Below are 23373 nucleotides of genomic sequence, written 5' to 3'. Positions count from 1 at the left end.
CTTAACGACCTGAAGCACAGGTGTTTGCGCACAGTCGTTAGCGTTAACTGACCAGCAGAACTGTGCGAAAGAATCGCAGAAATGAATGTGGGACGTACGACGAACGTGTCCGTTAGGACAGTGAGGCGGAATTTGGCGTTAATGGGCAATGCCAGCAGACGACCGACGCGATGGCCTTTGCTAACAGCACGCCATCGTCTACAGCGCCTTTTCTCGTCCCGTGACCATATCGGTGCGACCTTAGACGACTGGAAAACGGTGGCCTGGTCAGATGAGCTCCTATTTTATGTTGTAAGAGCTTATGGGAGGACCGAGTGTGGTGCAGACCACACGAAACCGTCGATCCAAGTTGTCAATAAGGCAGTATACAAGCTGGTGGTGGTTCCATAATGGTGTGGGCTGTGTTTACATGGAATGACTTGGGTCCTCTGGTCCAAAAGAACCGATCATTGACTGTAGTTGGTTATGTTAGGCTATTTGGAGCCCATTTGCATCCATTAATGGACATCATGTTCCCAAGCAACGATAGGAATTTTATGGATGAGAGCCATTTCACCAGGCCATAATTGTTCGCGAATGGTTTGAAGAATATTCTGGACAGTTCGACGGAATGATATGAGCACTCATTTCACCCGACATGAATCCCATCGAACATTTATGGGACAGAATTTAGAGGTCGGTTCGTGCACAAAATCCTGCACCGGCAACAATTATGTTTCTTCAGGGGACTTTCAGCTTCTTGTTGTGTCCATGCCATGTCGAGCTACTGTACAACGTCAGGCAAAAGGAGGTCCGATACTCATATTAGGAGGTATCCGATTACTTTTGTCACCTCAATGCAAGGTTCCAGTTACGTGCGCTGTCTGCCTGCCGACTGATCAGAACTTCTTGCGCCATGCCTATAAGGCTGGGATCACACTTGGTTGGCGTTTTTGTCAGATCGGAAGTTTTACCGTCGCCGCCGTACCAGAAGTGGCGCATAGGATAGTATTGCGACGTACACATTGTGTGGAAAACTGGACGATCGGATTATTTAACGCCGACGGCAGCAATACAGCCGTCGACTGCCACTACAATCGAAGGACTTTTTATGGTATCCGCCGAAATGGTGGCCTACGTGACTAAATGTGCGGTTACACACTCATCGTCCAGTCTACCGCCGACCGCTGTTGTCAACGCGTTGAGAGTGGCGTAGTGGTGTGATTTAATCGTGGCGGAAGTGGTTCTAATTGACAATGAGTTATTAATTCATTTTGTACAAGCAAGGCCTGTGCTCTGGAACAAAACCTTGAACATTTTTAAAGATAGGAACGCCACAAGGAGTTCGTGGCATGAAGTTTGTCTTCAACTTAGGAATGATTTTGATAAGCTGAAAGACAGCGAAAAGAATAAATTTGGTAAGTACAAATAATTTTATCTATTTATTCTATAATGCTATTGAATTGTCCTTAACAGTCTTAAATTTAATTATTTTTTATTTGCAATTTTAATCTTACTAACAAATGCAAACAATCAAAATTTTAAAAACAAATAAAGAACACCATACATTACACAAAAGGGAAAACATGACACAAAAGCATAATTACAAAACAGCAAAGATCTTACAATAACACCAGCAGATAAGGGGACGGTCATAGTAGTAATGAATAAATTACATTATCATCATCGTTTAAAACAAGGCTTGATAAAGAAATTCTTAATTTCGAAGTGTCACCGAAGCAAAAGTAATAAAAGTAATTAACAAATAATTTATATTATATTAAATAGATGTAAGACTATTAATGTCAGTTAAATAGCATTTCAACTAATAATTAATAGTCTTTAAATTATTTTTCAATATCATTGCATTTATTTTACATTTTTTTAGTTTCAATGTACGTAGTACATGTTATGTGTTGAATTGTACTAATCAGTGAGATAGGAGTTATTTTTACGCCAAACGGTGTCAAATCTGTCCACAATGTATGTGGTTATGCTTATGTTTACTGGTTTCACGTATCTGGTCCTCAGATCTTTGACATCTGCCAGGGACTGCTTCCAACACTTGACACGAAGTACTTGCACAGAACGTTTCTCACGTTGTTGGCTTTCAAACCGCCTTTTGAACAGCGCGCTATTCGGATGTTTTCAAGTCCTGTAATTGACGCAGCATCCCCAGCTACGTAACCATCTCTATCTCTAACATAATTGTGAAGCACAACACAGGCAAAATCAGGTTGTACATTCAAGTGATGATGAGAAATCAGCCATTTGTTACTAAGCTTTCCGAAAGCGCACTCTATGTACCTTCTTGCTCTACACAGTCTGTAGTTAAATATCCTCTTTTCAACAGTCAAGTGAGTACCAGAGTAACGTCTCAACAAATGTTTATGTAAGTCAAATGTAACGTCAGCAACAATGAAATAAGGTACTTTCGGGCTTTCTGTTCCTGGTAGATTATGTGAACCACTTTCAATTGATTTCCAGAGCTTAGTGTCTTTGAAAATAGAAGAGTCACAGTCTTTTCCATAACTTCCAATGTTTACGAACGTAAATCGGTACAAACCGTCTGCGACAGCCATTAACATAATTGAATAATAATCTTTATAATTGAAGAACATAGGGCCACTTCCCGCTGGACACAGGAAACGGATGTGCTTTCCATCTATGGCACCTACTCAATGACGGAAATTTGCTGTTGATTCAAATCCATTTGCTGATTACTACCACATTTATTTAGTGGTTGGTGATATGCACTCACTTTGCAAAACTAGCCGCAGAGTTTGACAGACCTCTTTAACAATCAATCTTGCTGTAGATATTCCAATTCTGTACGAATAACGGAGGTTGGTAAATGTGCATCCACTGGCCAAATACCTAAAAGTAAAAACATTATTTTAGTGCAATGCAACACATAGATTATAGTTAACAAGTTCTACTTTTTCAATATATTTCCTTATTTCGCCTTACAAATGTTTTATTTTCAGGTAGAGAAGTCATGAAAAGGTGGAAACACTTGTTGATACTTTTATCAAAACACAAAAAAATACAAAGACTCAAAAGCAAGTGGCTCACATGCCCCCAAGAAATAAAGTACATATTCAGCAATGAGCTACACTTTCTACGAAAAATATACGAGGAAAGAGAAACAGAAGAAAGCTATAACAAAGGAGATGAAGAGCTAAGTGCTCCACCAGTAGGCTACAGTGGAAGGAACAGCCGAAACATTTGCTTCAAAAGAAAAACCACCTACAAGGCAACATAAAAAATGGATGAAGTCGACTTAAAAATATTACAGAAAAGAGAACCTGAGGAAAAAAAAACGACAAACTGCCATTCTTCGAAGGTTTTTTGGCTCATGTAGGCAAGTTTGATGACACTCAGTGGCTTCAATGACAAATGGAATTTCTTCAAGTCATTTCGAAAATTAAAAATACATACCCCTCCATTCCTCAAACCCATAATGTTTACAATCAATCCCAGATCCAACAGATTATTCAGCATCAAATATTAAGTTTACACAACCTTTCTATGTTCCCCAGATGCCTCAACAAGCATTTACGACTAACATACATTCATCGCAGTTTACAAGTACTCCAGTTCCATTACAACAAATGACTTGCTCTCCAATCACAACTTTCCAGCCAATTCCAAACGTACCTCAGCAGAAAAATTCTGCTGCTCAGCATTACGAAAATTATTCTCAGATGATCAGGGATGATAATATTCAATCTCGCAGCCCTTCAGTAACTTCACTACTCACTTTGCTGAATTGTAATTCCTAATGGTCAAAAATTGCCAAATATGTAATAAAATGCTGTAGCTTATTCTGTACAGAAATATAAGGTTTTGTAATTTAAAAATTGTGTGGTGAATTAAATCCCATCCCTCAATTTTACTTAACTTAGAATTATTGCCAGCATTTCCACCGGCTGAATACAATTCCTCAGTCTAGTATTTGTCCGTTGTATACGATTTTTCAACAGGTTGCGCAGTTCGTCGAATGACGAGATTGACATCGTAACATAATTGAAAACTTTTCTTCATCGTTTCTTAAATCAGGAAACAAAGTGTAGAAGGCTCCAACTTCCTCTCTTCTTTCGTTAATCGGATGAACCCAAATAAGTCTATTTTTTCACTTCCCCTTCAATCGACGATATAACAATAATACAAGAAGTTAGTTGTTCTCTGTTCATGTTGTACACAACACTATTTATAATATGATAAAACGACAATTAAGTAGACACTTGTAGCACGGTGGTCAGTGATCGACTGATGTGGAGTCGGTACTTTTAGCGCTCAGTGTGTAAACGCTACATTAATGTTAGAGCGGCGACGGTAAAAATTCCGATCAGACAAATACGCCAAGTGTGTTCCCGGCCTTAGACTGCCTAGCGTTGGCACCATCCATAGTTATGGGTGTGTACTTTGTGTGTCGGTGGACACAGCAGAGAAGTACGAATTTGGAGTCAAATTTTGTAAGTGCAATTTATTTTGAAAACCATGTTTTCTTACTGTGTTTTATTTAGTCAACACTAATTATAACACTGTCTTTTATGGGTAACAAGTTGTATGAATAGAGGTATTTTAACCTGCTGCTTGGACTGAGATAGCTCAATTGCTTCAAAGAGTGTATTTAGAAAGTGTCCAAAAAGCAGCAGACATAATTTCTAAAAACGAAACCAAAAGGGAAAACTTGAATCACGTGAAGGCAATCGGTAGCGTTAATACGTGTACGTAAAGAGACTGATATGAAATGAGATTTACAGTTTCAAGGATTTTTTTAATAGCCGAAGATGTCTATTATGTTGGATCAAAACGAACTTTTAATACCGGGAAGTGTATGTTTAAAGAAACAAAGAGCTTTCAGTCAGAAACGACTGTTTATAATATATGTTTACCTGGTAAGAGAAGCAGTGAATTTAACACAGTTTTATCGGGCGCTTCTCCCGTGCTAGAGAGTTTTTAGTGTACCTTCTATTATTCCTACTATATGTCGTACAGAATTAAGGCTCCTTTGTTTCGCTCTATTCACAATACTGCGATGTGAATAGTAACTCATCAATTATATTTTTATTTTCTTTTTTCCTTTTTTTTATATTCTTCACTCTTGTCTATCACGGTTTCTCAGAGGGTTAAAAACTCTTCTTAGAAGCCTCCGTTCAAAAGCCATCAATTTCTGCCCATCTGCCTTCACGAGGTTAATGTCTCACATGCATAAAGGACTACCTTCTGGCTGGAAAGAGTATTAGTACAGACTAATTCTGCCGCTTCCCCTAGTCATCTCCTTTTTAGTATACGTGCAAGATCAAAATACGCTCTTTTAGACGCTAAATGTCTCGCCTTAATTTCGAACTCACGGCTATTCCAATCAATGGGAAAACAGCCCTGGTATTTAAAACTGTTTGTTGTTTTGAACGCCAAATCACTGGTTACTAAATGTGTCTTTCTATCGTCCATATTGTAGCTAACCGTGTACTTCCCTTTCCCTTCAGTAATTTTCATTGCTGTCTTAAGTGATGTCAGCGTGATTTGGCTTGCTTTTACTTATTAGAACATCGTTATTTGTGTAAGTAAGGTGGAGAGGATTTGCCCATCCTGCTTTTAGGCCTCTTGGTTTATATTTTTGGAAGTTTCTTTCAAACATTTCTGGTACTATCTCCAATTGTAATGGGGATCTTGTATTTTCTTCCCTGAGGCCAGTTTTGATTTCGGATTGCTCAGAGTTCGGTGAAATCGGTGACCAAATTTCAAAGTTATATATTTAGACTTTTGTATGTCGCGCAATAAAACCAAAAGGGCCTTACAGGTTTAGGTACTTACTGGAAACTATTCTACGACTATTGGGCCACAAACTAGGAAGCGATGTCTACCTTATATTATGTAAAGTAACTACGATATAGTTCCTAATGCAATGAAGGTATAATTGTACCGTTGCATAAAATCAAAACGGAAACGCGGAAGCGTTTTAAATATAGTATCTTAAGAGATACGAATTTCGATAGTGTGAAACAAGTCTCTTCTACCACAAGCTCTTCGATTTTCAAATTTTGGGAGGCGGTGGTATGGAACAAAAAAAAAGTTCGCTAAACATGGACTCTAAAGTGCATATCAGTAGTAGAAAATAAGTTTACTGTTACCAATCAATGTTTATTTCTCTCCACGACGTCGTGGAGGTAAATAAATATTCATTGTAACAGTAAACTTGTTTTTTTTATTTAAACATTTTTATTGTTTTGATCCATACCACTACCTCTCAAAATATGGAAGCGGAGAGTGTGCAGTAGAAGAGATTTGTTTCATTGTATCGAAGATGAAGAAGTGCTCGAAGCTCTTAAGATATGTGTATCGGAGACCAAGTTTACTGAGCCTTTTTTGCTTATAGTATCGTGTACATTCAACTGTATATGTTTACGCCATTAATTACAGTATTTTACTAACTGTATGACAATAAAACAAATTAAGAAAATATGAAGATATCTATTCGTTCAGAGCATCAAAGGAATGAAACGAAGTATGTGGCTTCAGAACTTGAAAAATACATTTGATTCTAGATTAGCCAAAGCAGCCGCTCCTAACGAACCATCAAGGCTAGAAAACATTTGAACGCCCATTCAAAATATGGAGGGATCAATAACTTCTGGAGGTTTAGGGACTATGTTAATGAAGTTACTGAGGTTTTCCTGTGATGTCTATGATAGTATGGATTAAAACTATTTATCACTAACCATATTTACCATGCTTTGTTGTTTAATAAATATATTTAAATTACCAAAGGCTATTGCAATGTTTAAAATAATTTAGTCTAAAGAAAAGAATCACACATGTTCTCGAATCAAGGTAGAATGATTATTGCAGCTCTTGCAGTGTGACGGGCTTTAATGGTCTCGGATTGAAAATTTTATAATTATTTACTCTTAGGTTCACACTAGCACTTTTCTTGATGAAAACACAAACACTCCAGGCAGAGGAGCCAGTGTTTCAATTTAACGTATAGGTCAGTACTACTGACGTCACCATTAGACCATTCTCCAAACCGGTGCAGGAGAGAGAGTTTGACATTATCATTGCATATCCGTACCAGACTGTTTACATTAGCGCTTCTGTTTTTCTTTTCAGTCAGAGTAACAGATCACATTACACGACCACGAAATTCAGCCCTCACGTAACATCCTAAGACCGGAAAGAATTAATTAGCTGCAGATACCGTCCAGCGGTAACAATGTCAGTTTCAGAGGTGGTAAACATTACGTAATAAGATAGCATTCTGATGTTTGCTGGCAGTGAGACTCTTGTGCTGATATGCGCTGAGACCTGGGATTCTTTTCATGGACGTTTTCAGAACACGGAGCTCGTTTTTAACGCAACCTACATCGCTTACAACAAAGTCTACGTATTCAGATTCACTGATCAGAGATAAATATGGCAGCGAGTGACAAAAGAATTCTCTGCGTCGGTGTGATCTGCTTCGACGAATTGTTGTACTGTGAAAACTACCCCGTCGAAGATTCTGTGGAAATGTACGTATGTCTAGAAATCGTAAGTAGATACTTCATACTATGTTATGTCGTAGAAAGCTTTTGTCTGTCATTTATTTATAGGTTACTTGTGGTATGTGGAGAATAAGTTTTTATTTCCTTGGCACAATCAAATGTTTGGGAAATTTATCTCTGGTACTACAAGGTGTACATGTAATCAGGAATTACAAAGAAACTCAAAAAATGAATCTGGCTCTTATTTGTTGAGAGACGTTAGGAGACATTGTCAAGGATGCATAGACAGTTGAACTGATGCCTTTTGATGATAGGGATGTTCATAAAACGGCGATTGTATGTTTCACGACAATCACGTTACAATGATATGGAGATCAAACGCTGTCGGTCCTAGAAGGAATTTATCGTTAACGCTCGAACAGTCATACGAAGAAACTGACATCGAATAACATATTTTTGTGTGTTCATTCGTTGTCCTCCAACAAATGTAGGGGCAGTCAACTCAGACTGCTGTCAACTGAGTGTATTACACCGAGATAGCGTCATAGCTATAAATCACCGCAAAGAGAAAGACATAAAGTTAGATCCCCATCTGTCAGACGTTACAAGAATAGTGTACTATCCAATACATTAACAGTACTTCAAAGAATCTTGCAAAAAAGTTAAAATTTCTTCATTTTTTCTGATGAGCTAGCAACTAGACGAAAAATATATGATTACCTTAAACAGCATAGGTAAAATATTACGCAACACCAAAGACGAAATGAAATGTAAGTCACAAAGTAGTGTGTATATGGTCACGTGCAAGTACTGTTAAAATTATGTATAAATCAGTCATACAGATTTACGACCGTTGGGTTATATGAACATCGGAAAAGCTGGAGAGCACAAAAAACTTTCTAATCAAGCAATAATGAAAAACTAGCCAAATGATCTAACATATATCTTGACCCTCCCCATACAGCTTGGGGAGGTAAAAGATGACACTAATGATTGACATTGGAGTGCAATAAACGTAGAACACAGAGTCTCGCGGCGATAATATTAAAAAAATAAATGCTCGGCGTTCCAGCAGCCTCCAGTTATTGAAATACCACGAGCTTTCGATCGAGTATATGTTGACCACTGTCAAAGTGGAATGACTTTTGATGGACAGTTGGGAGACCATTATATAATCTAGCTGCAGGTTATGGCGTTACTTATGAGCATGTTGCCTTCGCATTTGATGCGTCTGCTTCCTCGCGACGGTAATACCATGAGGCGACCGTCTAATAAAGTACTGGAATTTACAATCGCAACGAACGAGTCAGTGGTAATATAGGGTTCTGGACGATTAACTGGCAATATGTGTGCATGTATATTGACAGATAATGATAATGGCTTTTTATTAGTACACTCTATGATTAATTGTCCACGCTTTGAGTTAGCAGCTGAATAAAGTTGTGATGAAACTGCTCGTTTCATTAACCTGGGTATGACAGAACAACAAAACTAATACTCTGATGAGAAGTGGCAACGTCTTAGGGCATGCAAGACTACGCACCAGCAAACAACACGGAGTTGTACCAACGCCTACTACGGGCTGTGTTCAGTATCTACCATGAGTGACAAGGTTGTGTTGGTGTGGTGTGGACTACAGATAAAGACTGTTAGAGAGCAAATCTTCACAGGCTATAGTCACATCAGAAATAACTGTGTTAGTAAATTTCAGTTATCAATTACGATTATGGCTGTCGTAACAAAAGAGGTACAAGTAGATGGTGAATGAAATATACAGGAAAAATACACAAATGATGTATATTTTGTATGGGGCTTAGGGCTCGTGGAAGAGATTGAAATAAATTAAATGGGCAATCAAGAAGAATTGAGAATCATAGACGGGGACAAAGAACTGAGTGCGGCTAAATGAGACAGTGGGATGACAGTACGAGGAACTGAATTCCTTAGGAATGAAAATGGAGACATCGTAAGGATTGAGGATAGATAAACTAACAAAAGCACAAAGGGCGTTGATAGAAAATTTTGAAATGGGAGACGCCAAAAAGAAGATGAGGCACAAATGGTGTTGGAAATGAGGGCGGATGAATTGTGAATAGAGTCGCAGAAGAAACGAAAGGGAACTTATCAGGACTAATGGATCAGCAAACACTTATCAAGATATTACACAGAAAGTAAGTCGATATTTTCAGGAATAAGGCCATGAAACCCAGAAGACGATGGCGATTTATTATCTCAGATAATGCAGCAAAAGACGGAAATGCGATATCTGAAAGAACAAATTGGAGAACAGAGGAAAACTGTCGAGAGTGTAAAGATAGGGGCTGCACTACACTATTCAGAGTGGGATCAGTCGAAAGCACCACAGACAACATTCTAGGATACGCACTGAGAAACCTATCAGCGGACCAGAGCAAAAAATACGTTCTACGCAACCATAATTACAGGGTAAAAAATTGTCAAGCCGGAACTATGTCAGAGTGCGATATTACGTCGTGGTTTTCAGTCGGAAGACTGATGCAGTTTCCCTCGCTCCTATATCCTGTGCAAGCCTTTTCATCTTTTCGTAGCTACTGTAACCTACATCAATTTGAAACTGCTTACTGTATTTATACCTACTATATTCTACAATTTTCAACCCCTCACTTCCCCATATTACCATGTAGACTATTACTTGATGTCTTAGGAGTTGTCGTATCAATCGATCCCTTCGCTTAATACAATTGTGCCATAAATTTCTTTTTTCCCAATTCGATGAAGTACCTCTTCATTTGTTAAGCGATTTACTGATGTTCAGCATTCTTCTAGAGCAGCACGTTTCAGAAGCTGCTAAACTTTTCTTGTCTGCGCTACTTTTCGTCCACGTTTCACTTCGGTGAACACCCCGCACAAATGCCTTCGTAAAAGACTTCCTATTCCTTAAATTTATATTTAGTATTAATAAATTCCTCATTTTCAGAATAGTTTTTTCTCTCGCCAATCCGCATTTTATTTTGTCGCCCAAGTAGCAAAACTCATCTACTACTTTTTGGGCAATTCCTAATCTAATTCCCCCAGCGTCATTTGATGTAATTCAGCTACATTCCGTTACCTTTGTTTCACTTTCTTATGTCTATCTTATAATCTCTTATAATCTCATTCTGTTCAACTATTCTTCCAAGTTTTCTGATGTCTCCGATAGAGTGTCACTGGTAAAATTCGAAGTTCGTATTTATTTTCCCTGAACTTTAATATTCGTTCTAAATTTCCCCTTGGGTTCCTTCACAGCATGCTCAACCTACAGATTGAATAATATCAGGAGTAGACTGCAACACTGTCTAACTCTCTTCTCAACCATGTCATCGCTTTCACGTTTTTGAACTCTTACAACTACAACCTGATTTCTGTACAAGCTGTAAATGTTTTACTCCCGGCATTTTACCTGTGCTACCTTCAGAATCCCGGATCCTTCAAAATTTCAGCGCGTGTAGTTCAGTCAACATTATCCAAAATTTCCTATGCTACAAATGCTACAAACGCAGGTTTGCCTTTTTAAAACGTATCTTCTAGGATTCGTCATACAGTCAGTACTGCTTCACATTTTCCTGTATTTCTCCGGAACCGAAACTGACGTTCCCCGAAGTCGGCTTCATTCAGTTTTTTCGTCTACTCCAGGGACCTTGTTTTTCTTAGGTCTTTCAGTGGTCTGTCAAATTCTTCTCACTCTATCGTATCTCCTATCTCATATTCACCTACTTAATCTTCTCTTTCTATAATGTTGTCCTCAAGTTTGTTTTTCATATAGTCCCTCTATATATTCCTTTCCGTTTTCATTTGTTTGCTTAGTACTTGCTTGCCATCTAAACTCTTGATATTCAGACACCTGCCTCTCTCTTCTGGAAAGATCTCTTTAATTTTCCTATGGACGGTGTCTGTTTTAACCATTATATAATTTAGTCTGAACCTTCTAGTGTTCCCAAGCCTCTTCCACGTATACAGTCTTCCTTCACGATTTTTAAACCATGAGCTGGTTAAGATTAAATTATGTTCTGTGCAAAATTCTATTCTATCTCTTTCATTCCTTTCCATTATTCAATATTCTCCTACTATTTGTGTTTTTCTTCCTTTTCCTACTGCCGATTCCCGTCCCTCCGCCTACCACAACCAAAATTTCGCGTCTAGTAACTACCTAAACTCCGAACATCAGAATGCTACATTTTTTTCCTGATGATGACAGCTTCCTGATTAGTTCCCTCCCGGAGATCCAAATGGGGGACTATTTAACCGCCATCACCATTTAGGGTGTATTGTAGAGCTGCATGCTCTTGGGCGAAAAATAATGTGTGTAGTTTCCCGTTGCTTTCGGTTGTTCACGGTAATAGCACAGTAACGTCATGTTGGTTATGTCATAAGACCAGATGAATCAGGTATACCGACCGTTGTCCCTGAAACAACTGAAGGACTCTTATTACCCCTCTTCAGAAATCATGGGTTAGTCTGCCTTGTTCGCAGGCGTCTCTCAGTTGTGGTTGTAACAACAGTCCAACAGTATGGCTATTTGTACCTTTGAGGCACGCAAGTCACCTCACCTCGGCAAGGTCTGTGGTTCATGGAGGAGCGGGAAGAGGGAGTTGTGGCTATGGACCTGACAGTACAAGGTGCACGACTCGATATGAAAAGGAATTATCTACTTCCTCGAAGAGAAATGCAATTAAAAATTATTTTGCATTGCTACAGGTCCAGCATTTCAAGCCATCGTACAGCATTCATACTTGTTAGGAAGAGGTGAATGCTGTTGACACAAGAACTGCAAAGGTTGTTTGCTCTACAAACGTTATAAAGAGGTCTTCTTGTAATAATTATGGTTGTGAATGAAGCAACAGTTCAGTGGCTGTCTGTAATATAAGAAGAAGAATCAGAAGATAAGTTACGAAAGGAGAGCATGACAGAGAAAGCAGAGACAACGAATAATTAGATACTTAAGGTAAAAAGGTAAGGATGAATACAAGAGAAGAGAAAGTAAGAGGGAAGAAAGGGTAAAGGTGGATGATACGAGGTACAGATAACGGGAAGAACAAACTGAGCGTAAAAAGCATAAGGAAGAAGAGAGATGGAGAAGAACTGAGAGGAGAAGCAGGAAATAAGAAAGGGAGAACGAAGGAGATATCTACAGTAAAAAATCGAATGTCCATGTCCATCCGAATGTAGTCCAACTTACATGTATCACCTCTGGCTTAACATACAGCGCAAATAATGAGGCAAATATCAAGAAATAGTGCAGAAAGCGGAGCTACCCTCGTGTCAAGTGCCAGACCCAGACAACAAATAGAAAAAAGGTGCACAAAAATAGCAACAACTAGAGGAAATAATGCTAGAAGTACAGAATCTAGGATTTTCACTTAAATTTAGATGGTACATATTAGCTTTGAAGTTTTTGGTCGTATCAGAATATAAAGTTGTGGTACTATACGAGAACAGCTAAAGTCTAGTGAAAAACGATATTTCGAGGTAAAGAATGGCGGCATGCACTGCAAGCATAGCGTCAAATGAGCCCGTGAGGCGGTCGTTTTTCTAACGTACTTACTGGAACCCACGAGACGCAGCGCCCACTTCGATATAAACGCTTTGATCGAAAAACTACTAGTGACTGAGAAGTGACAAATATTCTGGGTCACTTCTTCATACTTCACTTAGTGAAGTATGAAGAAGTTACTAGATTTGTATAAGGTAAAAGTTGAAATTGTATATTTCATTAGCATATATGTCTAAATCAGAATCAAGACGCTATCATCATGAGGGCTCCAATCACCTTTGAGACCTCATTATTACTTAGAACACAAACTTGCCTTTGGGAGATTTATTTGCCCACTTAATCATCACCAAAATTGCAGAAGTAAAGCACTCCGTGTTTTCATTTTTCCTGTAAACATATTTTCATTTAAAGCTTAGAATGACGTCAAGTGAATACCGCAGTCATTGTATTTAGTCTGTGTATTCTGAAAGGTTGTGACGTTGTGAAATGAGATAAGGAATGTTCTTAATGCCTTGCTTTTTGGCGTTCGTCGCGGTATCATAAGCGTTTTCCTGACGTTTCGCCATGCACAACAGGCTAGCACTGTCAAAGGCTGAGTCGGTCTGTGGGTGTGGATACTCGTCTTGCTGCAAGAATGCCTATTTCCTGTCTCAAGGTGCTTGGCGTGGTCCTTTACGAGCCTGCTCGGTCGAACACACAGTATGTCTCTCCTCTCGGGCGGTAGCCATGTGGGGTCACCGAACCCCTGCATGGCGTTGAGTATGGCTACTCTGAACACAAGGTACTCGTGGGATCCCGCTCGACGTAAACAGCACTGACTGGGAACAATAAATCGCAGATTCGATACGCCACGACCTTGCGTATGTGTAATTCTGATACATGAGGATAGACTTTTCACCTTTTTACTTTCCACAAGCAATCAACAGGTCTGATGCCTGTCTGAGAAAGCCACTGCAGAGTATTTCTTTATATGATGACGTTCCTCCTAGTTACTTTGAGCGCTCAAGCTGACATTTTAATAATTTATATATGTAAGCATGTAGCACGCTTCATGCCAGTATGACTTTTGTTACAAGTCGTATTCATGATGTTGAAATATTAATGGCCAGCAGTGTAGAAAAGACACGGAACATCAAATGAAGAGCGACACATTTAGTCACGGAATCGTTTAGTAAATAGAAGAGTGTCAACGGAAACGCTCAACGAACTCTATGGCAGCTGTTAATGAAGAGGTGATGTGCATCACGGACGAACATATAGATGCGTCTTTGTGAGTATACATTCAAGGAAGAGTCTTGAAACATATTACCTTCCTCCCACTTATATCTCTTATATCTCGTGAAATGGCGACGACGAGAAAATTAAAGAAATTAAACTCGCACAGTCGTTCCTCCCACGCGCCATACGTGAATGGAAAAGAGTAGAAGGGAAATGACAAATCCTGCCAGATGTACCAGCCGCCACATACCGTAAAGTGGATTGTGGAGTATAGATGTACATGTAGATGTATTGTACATGCCGATAGCAGGAAACGAATACGTCGAAAACTTCATTATGCATTACAACACTCGTGTCTATCAGGCAGCGGCGGAGGGGTTCCCCTTCAGTTGAGGATTACTATGGAAGAAAAAGGCCCTAATACGGCGTCCATCTTCTATGACGGGCGAGTGATAGCTGAAACTACTGTTCCATCATGTGGATCCGTTTGTTCACCGATAGCTCCCCGCTGGCTACCTCCGCCTCAGCGAAACAATGCACCACTCAATCTCTGCCGAATTGTGTCGCAATGGTTTTAGGAACTCTCCATGGACACGAAGTGGTTTGTGTGGGCCAAAATACACTACTGGCCATTAAAATTGCTACACCAAGAAGAAATGCAGATGATAAACGGGTATTCATTGGACAAATATATTATACTAGAACTGACATGTGATTACATTTTTACGCAATTTGGGTGTATAGATACTGAGAAATCAGTACCCACAACAACCAAACAACCACCTCTGGCCGTAATAACGGCCTTGACACGCCTGGGCATTGAGTCAAACAGAGCTTGGATGGCGTGTACAGGTACAGTTGCCCATGCAGCTTCAACACGATACCACAGTTCGTCGAGACTAGTGTCTGGCGTATTGTGACGAGCCAGTTGTTCGGCCACCATTGACCAGACGTTTTCAGTTGGTGAGAGATCTGGAGAATGTGCTGGCCAGGGCAGCAGTCGACATTTTCTGTATCCAGAAAAGCCAATATAGGACCTGCAACATGCAGTCGTACATTATCCTGCTGAAATGTAGGGTTTCACAGGGATCGAATGATGGGTAGAGCCATGGGTCGTAACACATCTGAAATGTAGGGTTTCACAAGGATCGAATTATGGGTAGAGCCATGGGTCGTAACACATCTGAAATGTAACGTCCACTGTTCAAAGTGCCGTCAATGTGAACAAGAGGTGACCGAAGCGTGTAACCAATGGCATCCCATACCATCACGCCGGATGATACGCCAGTATGACGATGACGAATACACGCTTCCAATGTGCATTCACCGCGATGTCGTCAAACACGGATGCGACCATCATGATGCTGTAAACAGAACCTGGATTCATCCTAAAAATGACGTTTTGCCATTCGTGCACCCTGGTTCGTCGTTGAGTACACCAGCGCAGGCGCTCCTGTCTGTGGTGCAGCGTCAAGGGTAACCACAGCCATGATCTCCGAGCTGATAGTCCATGCTGCTGCAAACGTCGTCGAACTGTTCGTAGCCGGCCGCGGTGGTCTCGTGGTTCTAGGCGCGCAGTCCGGAACCGTGCGACTGCTACGGTCGCAGGTTCGAATAATGCCTCGGGCATGGATGTGTGTGATGTCCTTAGGTTAGTTAGGTTTAAGTAGTTCTAAGTTCTAGGTGACTAATGACCACAGCAGTTGAGTCCCATAGTGCTTAGAGCCATTTGAACCATTTGAACTGTTCGTGCAGATGATTGTTGGCTTGCAAACGTCCCCATCTGTTGACTCAGGGATCGAGACGTGGCTGCACGATCCGTCACAGCCATCCGTTACAGCCATGCGGATAAGATGCCTGTCATCTCGAATGGTAGTGATACGAGGCCGTTGGGATCCAGCACGGCGTTTCGTATTACCCTTCTGAACCCACCGATTCCATATTCTGCTAACAGTCATTGGATCTCGACCAACGCGAGCAGAAATCGCAATAGGCTACAATCCGACCTTTATCAAAGTCGGAAACGTGATGATACGCATTTCACCTCCTTACACGACGCATCACAACAACGTTTCACCAGGCAACGCCGGTCAACTGCTGTTTGCGTATGAGAAATCGATTGGAAAATTTCCTCACGTGAGCACGTTGTAGGTGTCGCCACTGTCGCCAACCTTGTGTGAAAGCTCTGAAAAACTAATCATGTGCATATCACGGTATCTTCTTCCTGTCGGTTAAATTTCGCGTCTGTAGCACGTCATCTTCGTGGTGTAGCAATTTTAATGACCAGTAGTGTACTATTTAGCACATGTGGTACGCCGTAGGCACACATTCCCAGCAATCCTCGCAAGTTATAGGCTGTGGTTGAGTGATTATAGATGAGAATGGCTTTCAATGTATTTGATGTTTTGTGGGGTCATACTAAGATGCGTCGTCTCTGTCGTCAAAAGGTGAGGGATGCTACACTCTACAAGGTATGTGAGTCTAACTCGGCTGCTCGTGAGTGTTTATTGTTTTCTAACTAGATGAGTAATAGAACCCCGTTTCACGAAACAAGTACACTATTAACCAAGAAAACTGCAGCACCAGGAAGGGTATGATGTAACGAATTTTACTTATTGTGCACATACAGCACAATAGGAAAAATACTTGATTAAATTTGTAGGTGTTCAGGGTGCTAAATGAATTTGTAGGACTGCCACTTCTGGCAGATACAGCATTAGTATAGCTGGGCATCGCATCGAACTGAATTTGGTAGACACATTGGGCATACTCGTATCATTCCACGCTGCTTCAACACTCAGTCAATCGTAGCTGCTGGCGACTGGTGACGTGCTAGTTTCTATAATCAAATGTTTCCAACTGGTGAGAATACGGAGAATGAGCTCGCAAGGCAACAGTTTAAAACCCTCACAAGGGAACCTCCTCATCGCACCCCCTCAGATTTAGTTATAAGTTGACACAGTGGATAGGCCTTGAAAAACTGAACACAGATCAATCGAAAAAATAGGAAGAAGTTGTGTGGAACTATGAAGACTTGAACCAAGGACCTTTCGTTCCGCAGGTGCTCACGCTAACCACAGGACCACGGCGCTTCTGATCTCCCACTGTCCTTCATGTTGCCTATCTTGCGCATGGACTACTCATTTTGTATATTTTGCTTATTTTTTTCATAGTTCCACACAATCTTTTCTCGATTGATCTTTGTTCAGTTTTTCAAGGCCTATCCACTGTGCCAACTTATAACTAAATCTGAGGGGGGTGCGTGCGAAGGTTCCCTTGTCAGTATTGATGTAGGGCATGTTATTGGTCATGCCATATCTTGTGCAAAGATTATGGCAAGGAGACCTCAAACGAAGAGCACAACCACCGACCTTACAACTTCAGGAATGTAACGTCTGCTATCCCATTCAATGGCTGTGCGAAAAGGAGGTGACAGTACTGTGTAGCCAATAGCATCACATACCATCACGTCAGGTGTTGGGCCCATATGACGACGACGAATGCGATCTGGCAATAATCGTTTTCCTTGGAGGTCCCACACAGGGGCACGTCCGTCGTGATGGTGAACGTTGAACAGGAAGTCACTTCGAAACACGACATGGCGAGTGTCCTAAGCCCAGTGTTGTCGTTGGTGGAACCAGTGTTTGCGCGACTCTCTGCTGTTATATATTCTACATATATACTGAAGCGCCAAAGAAACTGGTGTAGGCATGCGTATTCAAATACAGAGATACGTAAACATGCAGAATACGGCGCTGCGGTTGGCAACGCCTATGTAGGACAACAAGTGTCTGGCGCAGTTGTTAGATCGGTTACTGCTGCTACAATGGCAGGTTGTCTAGATTTAAGTGAGTTTGAGCATGGTGTTATGGTCGGTGCACGAGTGATGGAACACAGCATTTCCGAGGTAGCGATGAAGTGGGGATTTTCCCGAACTATCATTTCACGAGTCTACTGTGAATATAAGGAATCCGGTAAAACATCAAATCTCCGACGTCGCTGCGGCCGGAAGAAGATCCTGCAAGAAAGGGATTAACGACGATTGAAGATAATCGTTCAACGTGACAAAAGTGCAACCCTTCCGCAAATTGCTGCAAATTTCACTGCTGGGCCATCAATAAGTGTCAGCGTGCGAACCGTTCAGCGAAACATCATCGATATGGTCTTTCAGATCCAAAGGTCCACTTGTGTACTCTTGATGACTCCACGACACGAAGCTTTACGCCTCACCTGAGTCCGTCAAACCAACATTGAACTGTTGATGACTGGAAACATGTTTCCTGATCGGGCGAGTCTCGTTTCAAATTATATCGAGCGGATGGACATGCACGGGTATGGAGACAACCTCATGAAACTATGGACCTTGCATGTCAGCAGGGGACTGTTCAAGCTGGTGGAGGCTCTGTAATGATGTGGGGCTTGTGCAGTTGGAGTGACATGGTACCCCTGATACGTCTAGATACGACTCTGACAGGTGACACGAACGTATAAGCAAACTGTCTGATCACCTGCATTCATTCATGTCCATTGTGCATTCCGACGGATTGTGCATTCCAGCAGAACTACGCGACACTCTTCACGTCCAGAATTGCTACAGAGTGTCTCCAGGAACACTCTTCCGAGTTAAAGCACTTTCTCTGCCCACCAAACTCCCCAGACATGTACATCATTGTGCATATCTTGGATGCCTTGCAATGTGCTATGCTCAGTTCGCAGAATTCCTCATATATTCTAAACTTTGATAACTATATGAGTGTATGACTTATACATACATATCACAATATTCAGAAGCCATTTTATGTTTTTCACTTGTTCTTTGTGCAGTATTTTTTGAATTTCATGACAGGGTTGTTACTCGAGAACTGAGACCAGGAGGGAACGCTGCCAACAACTGCGCCGTTCTGGGTGAGTTGGGTGTTCAATGCGACTTGTTTGGAACGCTCAACACTAATTCACGATCAGGAAGGTATGTCCAATATAGTTTTCTTATCAATGTTTATAGCACCTAAATCAGCAGTCTCGTCGTTCTTATATGTAACTTCGTTGTTGTCGTTGAGAACATTAATATATAAAATCTTGTCAAATAAATAACCTAATGAAAAACCATGACAATGATAAAATATCAGGATATTTCAAAATGATTAAATACACAGTAATGTATTCAAAAATGTCTAAAGAGCTACGATTTGAATATTTTCAAACTTAGATGTTAGAGCCAGACTTAAGTTACTTGCTGTTTGTTCCATTTTATCACCTTTGATACGATTTCTAAAGAGATAACAAAATTTAACAAGTGTTTAACTCTTACTGCCTTTAAGAAAACAGAGCGAATTTACTCATACAAGCCATAGGCTGCCTTTTCATTTCCAAATTGGGTGCACGGTTTCAAGCTATGAGGTTCTGTTGTTTGTACTGCAAATCTCTCGTAGTGGTGATTCTTCTCGTTAGTCGAGGAAACACTGTGTCCAAGAGCAGAATCGTTATGATACACCCAGACTAAGAATGAGCAATGCCTCAGTAGCTGGAATGAACTACTCTGCTGCCAAATAATAAATGTTACTGATTTAGCTTGTTGAGTCTCAGTTATTGCTGTCTCCGCTGATAGTTAGATCTGTGCCTCAACAGCGAGGGCACTCACTGTGTGTAGAGATAATGTACACTATGGTATTATGTGCATTCTGAAATTCGCCTTGTCTCTTACAGCCGCCTTCCAATTTTGTCAAATACGCACATGCTCTGCAACGAAGTATAATATCACTTTGTTGTCACTGTAAGTGAAGGAGGATATCCGAAATATACAGGATCTGCCTTTCCGCTATGTACGTACAGCGAAGAGGTCATAGTACAGTGAGGGAGTCAACACAACATAGATGAGGAATATCCTGCTTGAGGGCACTTCATCTACACCAGTGTCTTCAAAATTACATGTACCTCTGGATCTTCAGAACAGTATAGACAAAAAGTCACAGAGCAGCCAGTAATTTCCTCTTTTGTATGCTTATTTACGATGCTACAGAATAAGGGTAATGCATTCATGAACTCAAAGGTTAGCTTGAACAATACAGTGCTGTACTAGGCATGATCCTTTGCGTTTTTCCCATCTTCTGAGTTACGCATCCAGTGGTAGGACATATTTTCTAATGTGGAGAACAACAGCGCAGCTTTCGTATGGAGGCACGTAAATAAAATGCGGCTCCACGTAGTCCACATTAAAATCTGCCCGTCATGGTGATTCCTTGGAGATCTCACAACGACAAAAACTTGTTTGAGCTTTGAGTGAGGTCTTGAAATCACACTTAACTTGCAAACTGCACTTAAAAGCAAACTGGATTTAGGTTGGGTTTTTTCGACGTAAAGCTTCGACCTTAATGTACGACATTTAATCTTCAAAAGACGCAGTATCTGAGGTGTATGCAGGCTCCATGTATACAGCGCGTTACTTGAAACCAGATGCTGCTGTGGATGAAACAAAACATTTCTTTCTTTGTCAAGCCTCCAGCGTTTAGTATCCTGATGTAACTTCCACCATTTTTGTGCCACCCATCTTCTTCTTTCAGTCTGGATTTGAGCGAGGAAGTAACCAGGAATGTACGAGCCCTAAATTTTTGGGTCACCGTGATTTTTACCGGCAGTGTTCAAATGGCTCCAAGCACTATGGGGCTAAACGGCTGAGGTGATCAGTCCCCTACCGATAGGGCTCTTGGACTAAGGAGATCTCCGTTCGACAGAGAATCTAGAATAATTTTTGATGGCGAAAATGCAGGGGATCTGGAAGTATTCAACCTTAGACTTCCCCATATTTCCTCATTCACGTATGCATCTGTGACTTCTTCTGTATTGAAGAACGTCCCGGCAGGCAATAGCTTGAGCTTAAATGAGGAGAATTTGAAATATTATTTATTTAGCATACGGCTTTTACTGTCGGAAATCTCAGAAGAGATGCTCGGCACGCCTTCGATGCATCTCTTTTACCTAAAATGAAAATGAGAAACGACAGGAAACCATTTTCAAGCTTGCGGACGGATAGATTCACACCACCTTGCCTCCCGAATCCAGGGATTGCTAGATAAGAGGCTCAACACGCAAAGCTACCCCAGGACGGTGTAAAATTGGAAAAATTGGTTGTTGTACATTGTTTTAAAATAAAATAAAATGCAACACAACAAACGACTAAATTCTGACATTGCGTGTTTTTCCTTTAATTATGTATGTTTGCTCATTTGATAGTGCATGAATGCATGAATATTTTAAGATTTAATTGGGCATGGGACTGGGGCTTCAGTTACAAGAGCGTAAATAATTTCTGGACGAAGAGAGGAAGGGAGGGACGCAGGCATAGTCTGCTAGGACCAAGTCAAGCAGCCTGCTGAAATAACTTTTTCGAAACGAATGAATTATAGAATGTGCTGTCGTTGCATACTCCTTTCACACTCCGTGTGAAATATTGCAATCCCAAAGCTCTACCAACCTTCAAATATCGACACCAGTGCTAGCATTAAACTGCTGCTGATAGGTACTTAGTGACAATTATTGAACAATTAGAAAAAAAAGAAAACGTAAATTAGTTAGAAACTATGGCGTACCCACACTTTATTCAACTTCTAAACGTCACTAAAGATTCGGATTTAAGTTATGACATGTTGGATATGCCTGCCGTCGTGGGCGATGGTAAGGGGCAGACGAATAGCGACATTTTGCATGACCCGATGAAGTGTCGGAACATCGACGCTGTCGGTGACCTGAAATGCTGTTTTCAGCTCAGCAGTCGTTTTAAGGTTGGTGATGTACACCTTGTCTTTAAAAAAGCCCCACAAAAAGGAGTCGCATGTGTTCACATCCGGAGAATTGGCGGACGATCGAGGTCCATGCCAGTGGTCTCTTGGTACCCCAGAGCCAGAATGCGGTCCCCAAAGTGCTCCTCCAGGACATCAAACATTCTCCTGCTTCGATGAGGTCGAACTCCGTCTTGCACGAACCACATCTTGTCGCAATCAGGATCACTTTGGATAATGGGGATGAAATTGTCTTCTAAAACCTTCATGTACGTTGGTAATCACCGTGCCATCAAGGAGTATCGCACCGATTATCCCGTGACTGGACACTGCACACCACACAATCACCTGTTTAGGGTGAAGAGATTTGTTGATCGCGAAATGCGGCTTCTCAGTTCCTCAAATGCGGCAATTTTACTCATTGACGAATCCATTCAAATGAAAGTGGGTTTTGTCGCTAAACCAAAACATACTAATTCCCAGAATGCCTTCCGGCCAACCACGCAGTTTGAACGTCCTAATGCACGCCATTCAAGTTTGACGATTTTATTTCGTATAGTTCAATAGTTGTCACGCTTCAGGAAAATGGAGTCAGAAGAGTCTGCTCAGATCACATTTCGCCACATTTTGTGTAAATGCATGTGAGGTGAACCAGTGATCAAAAGTTATGTGAAAAACTGTGTGGAAACAGTGCACTGAATAGCTGCTGATCGAGACACCAACCTGACACGTAACAGGACGAAGAAATTTTGCAGATGACATGCTGTAAAAAAACGACGAAAAAGAGTACAAAAAGAGATGTGTAATAATGCAGTTTATGTAGCGGTGTAATTTTAAGAAATAAAAATTTGAACCACTGAAGATGGCGCGTAAGTGTCGAAACATATCTGGGTAAATACAAAATAAACCGCGTTTGCATAAGGCGAATTTTCAAAACAACCTAATTTTAAATCGCAAACATGGAAGAACATCAAGAGGGGCTTGAAGCCTTAGTAAAACGAGAATAAACACAACAATTACTACATATCTTTATCCATCAGGAGTCTAGTAGACAAGCAGCGTTAACACACTAATCAGCTCGCTGACGGACGTCGTAGTTGCGTGGCCTCGAAGCCAACAAAGGCGGCTTCCGACATAATAAACGTTACGCACGTGGTCACACAATTCGGTTTGAATACATACTCAGTCTGATTCAACATGTTAAAACTAAAGAGCTCCGTCAGCATGAACTCGGGAAAATATTATTTTGTAAACTATGTGAAGTTAACGTTAGTGTAGAAGAGCGCTTAAATTTGCATTAACGTTCTAATACCGCCAAACATAGGAGAAATATGAACAGCAGCGCTGAAAATGACAGCAGAAAAACGCTATTATCTGAGCAAACAGGTCCACTTTCAATCGT

General features: G+C 40.8%; 1 protein-coding gene across 1 annotated transcript in view; it reads left to right on the top strand.

Moving 5' to 3' along the window:
* The first annotated feature begins 7297 nt into the window (after positions 1-7297).
* The window catches only part of LOC126354722 (ketohexokinase-like), a 43398-nt gene continuing 27322 nt past the window's right edge, over positions 7298-23373 (top strand). The window contains exons 1-2 of the mRNA XM_050004576.1: positions 7298-7499; positions 19046-19165. Coding sequence (XP_049860533.1) covers positions 7402-7499; positions 19046-19165 — 218 coding nt within the window. The 5' untranslated portion in view covers positions 7298-7401. The remainder of the gene's footprint in view (positions 7500-19045; positions 19166-23373) is intronic.

The sequence above is a fragment of the Schistocerca gregaria genome, chromosome 3 (assembly GCF_023897955.1).
Source record: "Schistocerca gregaria isolate iqSchGreg1 chromosome 3, iqSchGreg1.2, whole genome shotgun sequence".
Classification (NCBI taxonomy): Eukaryota; Metazoa; Arthropoda; class Insecta; order Orthoptera; family Acrididae; genus Schistocerca; species Schistocerca gregaria.
The sequence above is the reverse complement of the archived record's forward strand: the minus strand, read 5'-3'. Positions and strand labels throughout refer to the sequence as shown.